This window comes from Beta vulgaris, chromosome 4 (assembly GCF_026745355.1).
Source record: "Beta vulgaris subsp. vulgaris cultivar EL10 chromosome 4, EL10.2, whole genome shotgun sequence".
Taxonomy (NCBI): Eukaryota; Viridiplantae; Streptophyta; class Magnoliopsida; order Caryophyllales; family Amaranthaceae; genus Beta; species Beta vulgaris.
Window position 1 is genome coordinate 17272385 of NC_079205.1, and position 13051 is coordinate 17285435.

At 41.9% G+C, this 13051-nt stretch overlaps 1 protein-coding gene across 1 annotated transcript; it reads left to right on the forward strand.

Annotated features, from left to right (window-relative positions):
- Nucleotides 1-3004: 3004 nt before the first annotated feature.
- On the forward strand, nucleotides 3005-3490 carry LOC125496515 (uncharacterized). Its single transcript, XM_048641996.1, has one exon. The coding sequence runs from the start codon at nucleotides 3005-3007 to the stop codon at nucleotides 3488-3490; it is 486 nt and encodes a 161-aa protein (XP_048497953.1).
- Nucleotides 3491-13051: the final 9561 nt, after the last annotated feature.

Here is a 13051-nt window from a genome sequence, read left to right on the forward strand (position 1 = left end):
TAAGTTGGAGGAATGGTTGAATGGCATGGAGAAACTCTTTGATGTCACCCAGTGTCCAGACAAGTGAAACGTTACTTTTACTGTATTCAACTTAAAAGGGAAAACTGATATGTGCTAGAAGACTGTTAAAGATATGCAGAATCAGCCCGAGTTTGGATGAGAAGGCCTAAAGGAGGCTATGAGAAACTAGTTTTACCCCCCAGTGTCTGCAGCTCCAAATGGAGTATGAGTTTATCCATCTAAGGCAAAAGGGTATGTCAGTTCTAGAATATGCTATGAAATTCAATGAGTTAACTCGATTTGCTTCTGGTTCCCATAGATCGTCAAAGGATGAATCAATTTGAAGGGGGTTTGAAACTGAATCTTTAAGAAAGGCTTGCCACTACAAGAATCCGCTTAATTAACGACTGAAATTTACCGACCGCAGCTATATCGGTGGGTATATTAAAAATTACCGACCGCTTTCACTTCAGTTGGTATTTACCTACCGCCATAAATTATTACCGACCGTCTAGCGGTAGGTAATTAGTCGACCAATTTTTTACGCCCATCAATTCCAGCCCATATAAAAGTAGAAATCCTAAAAAGATTTCACTCCTCTGCTTCTCAACTCCCAATCCTCCGCCTTTTTCTCTCACTTCATCCCATTTATGGTGTTTTCTCAGTCTCATCTCTCTTTTGCTCTCATCTTGGTTTTCTCTTTCTTTATTTTTTCTCACTTCATCACATTTATGTTCTTTATCTTTTCAATAACTCTAATAACTCTATTCTCACCATCATAAACCCAGAAGAAATGATTTGGAAGACGAAATTGAAGAACCAAAAATGAAGTGGGTACGCTAATGAAATCCGGCATGCTTGATGTTGTATGATGAAGCATCAATAAGATTCGTGTTGTCGGCGACAAAAAAACAAGGTTTTTGTATGCAGTTTTAGGGTTTAGGTTTAGATCTAGATTTTAGGAGTAGTCTGATTCTTCTTTCGTCAGATCTAAGTGATTTGAAACTTGTAATTGTCCATTCATCTAGTTTTTTGCTTGATTTTTTACATTTCTCATCACTTGTAATTAGTTTTTAGGATATAATAACTATAGATCTACGTTATATTTGTTATACTGAAAATACCTAATGTACATGAACTTTACATTAATCTACTTATATTTGTTGCTTTCATCTATTTTCCGTTTGTTGGTGTAATGTTGTTAAGTCATGAACGATTCTGAATAATCTTTTTTTTTTGGATGTTGGATACTTAAGATAAACTGAAAACATCTGTAACGTGCGTTCGATTAAAATTTAAGTATCAAGATTTGAAAATCGAAATCAGTGATGGGTAATTCCATTTCCCGGTTTCAATTTTTAAAAAAATTTGTTAGAAAAATTACCTACCGCCTAGCGGTCGGTAATTTCAATTTTACCTACTGCTAAGTCGGTAGGTAATTTTACCTACCGTTGAACGGTCGGTATTTCCGAATTACCGTCCAGCAGTTTACCGACTGCCCTTTACCAACCATTAAACGGTCGCTAATTATGATGCCGACCGCTTTGCATCTATTACCGACTACTTTTTACGGTCGTTAAATAGGCGGATTCTTGTAGTGATTGCTCCAAACATGAGTAAGTCTTATCAATAGTTATATGACCATGCTATCAATGTTGAAAGGAAAGTGAAGCTGCGGAAGGAAGAGTATGAGGGTGAAAAAAGAAAAGGGAAATCTCATGATGGCCACTCCAGAAATAACTTCAACAAAAAGCCAAACACGGAATACTCGGGAAATAATCAGAAGGGAATTCATTGATACAATAATTGCGAAAGACAAGGCCACATGGCAAATGAATGTCGTAAGGGGAGTGATCAGTGTTACCGGTGTGGTAAACCAGGGTATGTGATTAGAATTGTCCGATTCCATATTGGCGAAGTGTAAACGTCATTAACCGTTGTCAAAGAAACAGTCAAAACTCTGGTTATGGTGGGAATGCAAGCAATGCAAACAGAAACTCTCCACATGAACCCCCGTAGGCTAGAAGAGTGTTGATGATGCAGCGTGAAGAAGCGGAAGCAGATGATACTGTCAATACTGGTACTTTTTCTGTCGACCGTGTTCCCGCTTATGTTCTTTTCGATTCTGGAGCTTCCCATTCGTTTATATCTACTGCATTTTCTAGAAGCTTGAATGCAAAACTATGCACTGAGTTCTTTGCCATGTCTGTCACCATCCCTAATGGTGAATCCATCTTATGCAATGTCATGTATCGAAACTGTCCTATCCTTATAGGAAGTTGTAAATTTCATGTTGGGCATGTCCATATTGAAGGGTTCTAGGCTTGTCTTGTTACCCTTATGTTAGTATGGTTGAAGTTTTTCTCTGCTAATATCACTTACTTATTTACCAAAAAAAAAAATGCTAACTTCCGGGTTAAGAGGGTTCTAATCGACAGTGGCTCCTTAGATAATATCATCACCCTAAACTGCTTGCAAAATCTCAAGTATACCGAGAAGGATGTAACCCCGACCAGTCAGCCGCAGATAGGCTTCGGGGGAGGATCCATATACCCCGTTGGGTTTTTGTAGTTGGCAGTAAGGCTCGGGGAAAGAGGAAAGGATAGAAACCTACCAGTTATATGAACAACCTTAACTAGTTGAAGAAGATGGAGAGGTAATGATAGATGAAGACCTTGGGCATGGACTGAGGATAGGCACAAGCCTCATCCCCGAGATAAAAGAAAAACTTATCAGTATTTTGCAAGAATACAAGGACGTATTTGCTTACTCTGCCTCCATCATACAGGGGCTAGACCCCAACATCGCATGCCACGAGTTGAACATCAAGCAAGGGTTCCGACCTCTAAAGCATAAACTTAGGCATCAAGGGATTAAGAGGAACGCAGTAGCAACATCATCAGAGGTTAAGAAGCTACTAGAGATGGGGATTATTGAAGAATGCCAATACACATAGTATTTGGCCAACGTGGTTTTGGTGAAGAAGGCCAGTGGGGTTTGGCGCATGTCTGTCGACTTCACTGATTTGAACAAAGCATGTCCGAAGGATAATCATGCCCTCCAAAAAATTGTCAGGCTAGTAGTTTCTACTGCTGGTAACGAGTTGCTCAGCTTCATGGATGCCAGGATATCACCAGATCCCAATGGGGGAAAGGGACCGAATACACACGACATTCGTTACAGCTCAAGGCGTATATTGCTACAAGATAATTCCCTTCAGGCTAAAAAATGCAGGAGCTACATATCATTGAACAATCAACAAGGCTTTGAAGAGCCACTCGGGAGGAACATTGAGGTATATGTGGACGACATGATCGTCACGGGTAAAAAGTCAACAAACCATGTTGCGAATTTGGCAGAAACGCTGAGCACCCTACGACGCCATGTTATGAAGCTAACTTTGAAGAAATGTGTGTTCGGAGTAAACAGGGGAAGTGTCTCGGGTTCGTGGTGGATGAAAGGGGAATTGAGGCTTACCCCGACAAAATAAACACAGTGTTGAATATGTCTTCACCCCGGAATGTGAGGGAAGTACGAAGGATAACAGGTTGTTTAGCAGCACTCGGCCGCTTCCTATCCCGCTAAGCCAACAAAAGCCTCCATGCTGAAACAACACTTGGCAATATTGCACAAGCTCATATCACCCTTGTCGGGAGAAACGCTCTACATCTATCTATCGATATCAAAATATGCCCTCCGTGCTGAACTTGTGGCGGAAAGAGAGGGGGATCAGCACCCAATGTATTTCATCAGCCACGCGTATAGAGGAGCCGAAGCAAGATAAAACCAAATTGAGAAGATGGTTTTTGCACTGGTTATGGAAAGTAGTAAATTGAAGCCATATTTCTAAGGACATCCCATTAAGGCCCTCACCGGACAACCAATCAAAAAAGTTATTAAAAGCAGAAATTATTCGACTTGGATGACCGAGTGGGCAGACTTCGGGCTAGAATATGAGCCTTGAAAGGCAATCAAGGCCTAGGCCTTAGTAGATTTCATCAGCGAATACAGCTCCTGACCCATTAAAATAGAGGAAATAGAGTCCTCGAAGTTACAAGTAGATGGGTTAGCCACCATAGTAGGTAGTGGCGCTGGACTAGTGATCATTCCCTCAGTCAGGGATAAAATGGAGTACAATGTGAAGTTTGATTTCTTCGCCTCAAATAACGAGGTTGAATATGAAGCTTTGATCTTAGGCCTTCGAATCTACATCAACTCAGAAGCGCAGGTGGTAACGGCCAAATTTGACTCTCAACTTATTGTAAGACAAGTCTCGGGGGAGTGCGAGGCCAAGGACGAAAACATGAGGGTGTACCCCAATAAGACTTGAGAAATCATCAATAAGTTTTCCTCATTCAACATACAACATTTCTCGAGATCACAAAACCAGTAAGCGGACGCCTTGGCCCGAGTGGCAAGCTCAGAAGAAGGGTTAACCCCTCGAACTATTAGTTGGGAAGTTCTGGAACAACCAAGCATTAACTCACTCCAGGTCCACACCTTGAACAGAATCGATACATGGATGGAAGAAATCATAAGCTTCCTCAGAGATAGCACACTAGCCTTGGGAGAGAAAAAGACTAAGGCCCTTAAGAAGAAGTCGGGCTAGTGTGTCTGCCACATAGGGAACCTATACAAAAAGTCCTATACTCAACCACGACTGTAGTGTGTTACAACCTTCGAAGGTAAATACATCCTTCGAGAAATTCACGATGAAGCCTGCAGCAGACATCAAAGGGCTAGAATTGTTGCCGGGAAAGCTTTGAGAGCCGGGTACTACTGGCCTACTTTGAAACATGATGCCATGGAGTTGGTGAATAAATGTCCCAACAGCAAACTTCATATGCATATCCCTCGGGCCCCGACTAACCTCCTAACCATATTCAAGCAGTGCTACCATTTGACAAGTGGGGGATGGATTTAATAAGACCATTCCACACAGCCTCGGGGTAGAGAAGGTTCCTTCTAGTGGCAATGGGTAGAAGTATAACCACTGGCCTCTATCATAGACAAATAAGTAAAGAACTTCATACGGAATAACTTCATCAGCCGCTTTGGTATTCCAAGGACCCTCATTTCGAATGATGGAAGGCAGTTCAATACTGGCCCTATCCGGGATTACTGTTCCAGGTTTAGGATTCATACAAGGTTCACATAAATTTTCCGACCCAAAAAAAAGGCCAGGTAGAGGCCGCAAACAAAGTGGTGCCGAACGGGATTAAGAAGTCATTGGAAGGAGCTAAGGGGTCCTCGATTGATGATCTCCCAGGAGTACTCTGGTCTATACGGACTACAGTATAAGTGGTAATAGCACATTCACCCTTCAGTCTAATCTACGGCAGCGATGTTGTCCTTCCAATAGAAGTCGGGATACCTTCCCCAAGGATGACCTTCTATAATTACTATAAAAATGAAGAAGAGAAGAAAGTCGAGCTCGACTTACTGCCCGAGTCTAGGGGTAATGCTCTACTTAATCTACAACGCGCAACCAGGAAATTTAACCTAAATGGTGAAAGCCATGCCAATTCATGCTGGTGTGTGTGGTAAAAAAGGTCGAAGCCACAGGCCTGGCACATCTGAAAGGGAAGCTCGAGCCTAACTGGGATGAGCCTTACAAAGTCACAGAAGTGGTCAAGCCGGGAACATACCGACTAGAATTGCCCAAAGGAATTCCACTGGCCCGACCTTTGGAGACAATTTGAAGAAATACTTTATCTAATAAAGTAGAATGTAGCTTGGCCGAACATGAGCCTCTATTTGTACTTGGCCACACATGAGCCATTGCTTTTTATAAACATGGCCACACTTAAGCCAATAGTTTATTTTGTTAACCACAACTCGGGGTAGTAAATTGTACCTTATTAGAGTTGGCGGGATCTTTTGTAAACTTGGTTACGCTTGAGCCAATAGTTTATTTCGTTAGCCATAACTTGGGGAAGACAGTTGTACCCCACAGAGTTGGCATGACTTTGGAAATTATCACTACAAGAAAAGCTCCAGTCACCGACGGTCTAAAGTCGTCGTTGATCAGAAAAAAGTCGTTGGTGATATGATCAACGACGGCCAACGACGGACGTTGCAAATGTAGACGGTATTTAACACATCAACAACGGCCAAGCCGTCGGTGATGAATCACCGACGGTTTTTCACCCAATTAGCGTCAGCGCCTGCCAGCGGTCGTTATCTGTGAAATACCGACTGTTTGTAGCCTTCGCTGAATTACCGACCGTTCAAAGCCGTCGTTGCCTCAACGACAGCTCAAAGTAGACGGTGAATCGCCATCGGCTTTAAGCCGTCGCTCTTTTGTATAGCCGTCGTTAAATGATGCCTAGCCATCAGCAGCACCTTCTTTGAACAACGACTGTTTAGCCGTCGTTGCCTCAAGTTTAGCCGTCGTCATGTATTATTATTACGTTAAATTGTATTATAATATTATATATTATAATTAAACCTGAACCTGTACAATCATCCAGCACCGTAATATACTACATTAAACCTGAGCCCGCATTGCCTCCTTCGCATTCTATATGTTAAACTAAAAAAATATGTAATTTAAACATGAAATGGATTAGATTTATGTACACAAAATACATCCCGATGTCGGGAAATAAGTTATAAATGTCTATAATTAGACAAACTACCTAGATTAGTTATATGTATGCAAAATAGATCCCGTTGTCGGAAAATCAAGTCAAAATCGAGTTCCAAAAAAGCATACCTACACATTTAAAATCAAAGCTAGGTATATGCCAATATGTATACACTATAAGTTAGTAATCTAGTTGCCAAAACCAAAAAAAACTACACTGTCGTGGGTGTCTTGGTACCACCAGTCCCACTAGCAGACCCTGGGTCATCGTCTGGTCTTCGTTGTGGAGAGGGTCCTGTGTTGCAACCAGAGAACAAGTGTCCAAAATTAGACATGTTCCGCATCATTTCTTGGACGAGGGCCCGATTTGACTCTTCCAGCCGTGCTGCGAACCTTGCCTCCACTTCTTCCATCCGTGCCGCGACCTTTGCCTCCACCTGCGCCTCAAGCTGAGAAAAAATGGACGGCGCATATGGTTGTGAAGAGCCATCTCCTCGCCCTGATGCAGAGTTGTAATACAAATGATCTCCCTGACCCAACCCTTGCATCTGTTCCTCCCACCCACTGTCTCCCAATACAACAAATCCGGGTTCGGCTGTGACCCCTGAGTGGTACAATCATCCAGCTTCTTGTTGTATGTCTCCTGCATTTGGTTAAATAATGTACTCATATTCATGCATTTGCAAGCAATATGGCCTATATTGGGTTCTAACTTGCCTATATTTTGGAATTTCAATCTAAATTATAATCTAACACATTATACTAAGTATATATATCATATTTGAGTGTTTATGATTCAAACTAACTTAAAACAACTCATATTCATGCATTTTCAAGAAATATGGCCTAAAATGAGCTAAATGACCTATATTGGGTTCTAACTTGCCTATATTTTGTAATTTCAATCTAAACTACAATCTAACACATTATACCAAGTATATATATATCATATTTGAGGTGTTTATGATTCAAACTAACTTAAAACAACTCATATTCATGCATTTTCAAGAAATATGGCCTAAAATGAGCTAAATGACCTATATTGGGTTCAACTTGCCTATATTTTGTAATTTCAATCTAAACTACAATCTAACACATTATACCAAGTATATATATATCATATTTGAGGTGTTTATGATTCAAACTAATTAAAAACTCATATTCATGCATTTTCAAGAAATATGGCCTAAAATGAGCTAAATGACCTATATTTGGTTCTAACTTGCCTATATTTTGTAATTTCAATCTAAACTACAATCTAACACATTATACTAAGTATATATATCATATTTGAGGTGTTTATGATTCAAACTAACTCAAAACTACTCATATTCTTTCATTTTGCAAATAAAAAGCTCTAATGCTTAAATATATGTTTAAAGGTATGTACGAATTTGTTTTGCTTTCTTGTTTGCTGCGATTTCTCCTTTTCCAGCAACCGTTTTGAAATGAGTCTTCAAGAACAACTCGGGGGTGGTAGGGAGTACTCCTCCTCTACTCTTTTCCTGTACACATTGTTGAACAAAGGCTTTATTTTTTTACATATGCGAAAAAAATCATGAAATTCAAACTAAGTAATACATATGAAATATTCTTACCATCTTTTTAGTATGCTGTGCCGCGGAGATGGAACCCTGAAAGTGTGCGCGCTCAACTGGATTAGAAGGGAGCCACCTCTTCGGTTCTTCTTTGCCTTTTAGATTTCTCGAGGAATGCGGGCTCCTGACTTTTCTTTTTCATTGTTTCATAAATGGTTTTCCCCAACCATTTTGGCCTTTCTTTAGCTTTGTTGAGCACCCAATACCGCAAGTCTCTCAAACGATTTCAGCTTTCATTTGTATGCTTTTCTCACTTGGCCATCTAACTCAGGAGCCCATTCGTAAAGACCCTTTAACAAACATTAAAACAAGTTGTTAATAAACTAATATAATAAATTTAATTCTTCATAATTTGATTCATACATACCGTGAATGAGTTCCACCAATGCGTTCTTGTTGCATCGTCCACCTCACGTAGTTAAACCAAGGTTCTCGAAAATGACCCTGGAAAATGTCAGTGATGGACCCGCTAACTTTGTTATCATCAAACCTGAATTGAAAACAAACACTTAAATTGTCAATATCATTGAAAATATAAATATTATAATCATATATTAATTTAGAAATTTACCACAATCCAGTAGGGCTAAAACCCTTTTTGATGCACGGTTTGACCCTTCAGCTTCCTCCCTCTGGCTGCTCGGGTCTCTGGTACATGGTCACCACTGTCACGTGCCTGTGAATCATCTCGTTGTGTCTCAGAGCCAAGGTTCAGGGATTCTGGAGCTCCTGGTGACTCAAAAAGCTCCCTGCGAATCAATTGCCCACGACCTTGGCTTCCACCTAAGCCATCTCGACCTCCGCGCCCCTTAGGATTAGACATGATTACCTATATAAAACAACAAATTTATAAATCATGGTGGATAATTAATCGTTAGTCTACCATCATAACAAAATATCGTCTACCATCAAAGTGAAGAAAAATCTAGCATCATTACAAAATAACAAGTAATCTTCAACAAATCATTACAAAAGTCACGAATTTTATATAAATGGTGTTCTTAATACAAGTTATGATATACTAAAACAAATCAAAGTGGATTCCCATCCTCGCTTAGTTCATCATCACTATCGTCATCCCAAAAACCATCATCTTCATCGTCATCATCCTCGCTATCTCCAGACTCGAAACTAGACTCTTCTTCATCATCACCTGAGGGGACTTCGAAAAAATATCTTCATCATCTGCTTGAACACACTCGACATCATTACCCTCTTCATAATCGGGAATATCACTTGGATCAGAAAGAGTTGGAGTCCCAACACTTGTCTCCTGAAGGAAGTCGAAGTCAACAGGAGCATCAATCACAGACCTTGCCTTTGTCCTAAACACAGCCCACCATTGAGCACGATCTCTTTTCAAGCTTGGGTACGGTGCGAAGTATACTTGGCTAACCTGGTATGATAGCACAAAGGGATCAAACTTGGGTTATGGCAGTTGCATCTAACAAAATAACACATGGTACTCGCGAAATTATGCTCGGGAAAATTGCAAAATAAACCATTTGATCAAGTTAAAAGATGGAATACAACCTACAAGCCTTGGGAACATAACTCCCTGAGATCGAGAAACTAAATACAAGAGATTAAGCAATAATGGTCTTGACAAGGGAATGTCGGTGCTATCTTCACCAGCTCCCTCCGATTGATCGGTTGAGCCTTGTTCCTCGGGGTTAGCAACCTCAGAGGTCGAAGCATCTTCGATCGCGACCAAGGTCTCAGGGTTTCGATCCTTGGTCACCGTGACGACAAGATCTAAGGTGTCACCTTGGACTCGGGAAGCACCAGGGGTAAGAGCAGCATCACTATTTTTCTTTTACTCCTCGGCAATAAGGCGATCAAAATCAGCCTTGATACCTTTCCAGTCCAAAGAGGAGTTGGGCCCAGAAAGAATGCCCTTGAGGCCCTCCTTGGTCTCTCGAACCGCGAGGTGGTAAGAAGTAGAGGCCATTTTGCCGAGGAACGCCAACCCCTCGGAGGATCTCTCCAACTCCGTCTAATGCTTCTCCCTCACCTTTTCAAGTTTAGCCTTGGCCTTCTACAAGTTGTGCTTAGAAGACATGTCCTTCTTTAAAGCCCCGGTGAGCTGGAGTTGGAGATCCTCGACACTCTTTTGAGCGGCATTGCGCTCAATAGTGGTGGCATCAAGAGTAATCTTGTTCTGCCTGTTGAACTCCTTCAACGCGTCCATCTCCTTAATCGCTTTGCTCGCTTCCTCAAACGTGGCCTTTTGACCATTAAGCTCAGTGATGAGCTTTATAATATTGACCTCTTGATCCGAGACCTGCTTTTTCATATTGAGCCCGACAATTGATCACCAAAGTCATCGAATGGTGGTCTGCACAAAGAAGTAAAGTTAATTAATTTAGAAATAAAAGGCCAAGGTCATTCACTCGGGATAGCCAAGACTTATAAAAGGCATTGACCTCCCCGTGCCCAAGGGCCAGAAGCGCCTCATCATCGGCGACAGCATAGACTGCCTTGACAGGATTCCTCACTCTATGGTTAGTGATAGCAGTAAAAGGGACGTTGGACTCGAGCTGATCAGCTTAGGATTTTTTGGTATTGCCTACTTTGACGTCCTCAACCCTTCTCTTGCTGCCTGTAAACACGCCTGAGAAGATTTCTCTGACGCCACTTTCCCCTAAGCCTGAGCCTTCTTTGTATTCCCTCTTCAGCTTCCGGGAGTGCATATGGGCCGGGGCTTCTTAGCCCTTTGAAATCAGTATCCTGGACATTGGCAAAATTAGGATAAGATGGGAGTTGACGTACCTTTGGAGGCGGAGGGATCGACATAGCCTCCGCATCTAGCTCATCCAAGAGCTTAGCAACCAACGCAGCGCTATCAACGTATCTTTTGGCCATAGTAAGATCTAGTCGGTGTTGGGTAATAGTTGAAACAAGAAAAATGTCAAAAGGTTAGCATAAAAGCGAATTCATGCATTTGATAAAGGGAAACTACCCTTGTCACAACTACAACTCAATTTCGCTACTACCAATAACATCTTATTCCGCATCTCACAACGGGTGGGCAACCAGTTCTTGGGCACATAATTAAGGGCTCCTGTGAATGTCCTCGGTGTTGTGAAAATATATATCCCCGCCACTGCCTCCTACAAGACATCTCAGGGACTGTCTACTTCAGTCTAAAGCAAGACCCCTCACCGGGGGGAGGATGGAGATCTCATTCACCACTAGTGTAAACATGATAAAACATCTGTCTAAAACCCTTCTAATTTGAGGGGACTCACTGAGGACTTTGAAGATCGCTCTACACTGAAAGCGAAACCACTTCGGGCCATGAAGATCGGTGGGGACTAACATCAAATTGAAAATGTTGAGCCACAAGAGTACGCTTGGGGTAACACCGAGAAGGTCACAAATAGATATGAAGCCATTTATGGTCAACCAACTATTAGGGAGAAGATTGGTGAGTGTCTGTTGCTAGGCATCTGAAGGTCTTTGATGAAGGAGTGCAAAGGGAACCTAAGTCCCATCTGCATACTTTAATGATATACTAACACGCATCATGTTGGAGAAGTCAATACCGACTTTGTATGCTTCGCTCGAACTAAGATGTAAGGGTCATCAATCCAAAAATTTGTCCCAACATACTTGGCGTTCCTCTCCATATATTTCATAAATTTGGGGTCGAGATAGTAGGTGTGAGGACCACCCTCGAGATCTAAAAGGAGGGTACTCTTGCACTAATGTAGTCGGCACTTCATCCTCCGCCTCTTCGAATACCATTACAACCCCGTTCGAGAGAAGTCGGTCGAGATATCTTGCACTACAAGGCTTATGGGCTACAGAGACCTCCCAAGGGCCTAGAATCACTCCCTCGTCTTCCTCATTTAGTGAATCTAAGGGACTAGGTGAGGGAACCGCCTCGAGAATGGATGACAGATCCTCACACGGGATGCGGGTGCTATCCAGTAACCCATCAAACCTGCAAATCTCTTCTGGTAATCCATAAGGAGGTGCGACGGGAAGATTCGGATCGGACACCGGATCCATCCTAGGGACGTCTACTTAATTACCAAACAAGGTAATACATAATACGACAAAGAAAGAGCGTACCTTCTCGGGAATTCTTGATCTCGGGAATGGAGCAGACACACGGGCACTCGTGAACTCGAAATCGGATCAAGCAATAAGATGCATAAAAAATTAGAGAGAGAATGAGGAGAGAGAGTGAGAAGATCACAAATGATTAAAAAAAGGTACATAAATAAGGCTTATGTCCTTCTCTATATAGCTAAATCCCCATCTCCACGTCACGACAACCTCTACACCACCCTAAACGGGCTTCAAAAGACTGGGCCTACAGTGAGAGGACCATGGATAAAGCTTTAAACCAAAGGATCAATTTACTACAAAGGCATCAAGTCAAATAGTAACCGGTTAGCGGTCAACAGTCAATGACCAACCACATAACACCAACAAAAAAATAAGCCCAACTCAAATGAAGCCCCACCGCGAGGTTATTAGCATCTCAAAGACCCCCAAGTCAAGCACTACTTAATGTCCTCGACCTTGCCAATAGTCCCCAAATACCAAACTAAAATACAACTAAGTACTCCAAGTACCCATCTCGAGGCTGCAACCATGGAATGCTTATTAGTCCCATAAGGGGCTCATTACTTAGCCAAAAAATTGCTAAGTACCTCAATATCCAACTCGAGATTCTCATAGAAGGGCTCTTTAGCCTCCGAGTTGGTGCATCCTCCTTCTCGACCTTGCCATGGGGTTCACTAGTTAGCACAAAAATGGCTAAGTACTTCAACTTCCAACTCGGGATTCTCATAGAAGGGCTCATTAGCCCCCGAGTTGGTGCATCATCCTTATTGGCCTTGCTAGGGGG

Excerpts from the sequence above, each read along its gene's own strand:
- LOC125496515 (XM_048641996.1), top strand. The coding sequence starts at position 3,005 with ATGTCTGTCGACTTCACTGATTTGAACAAAGCATGTCCGAAGGATAAT.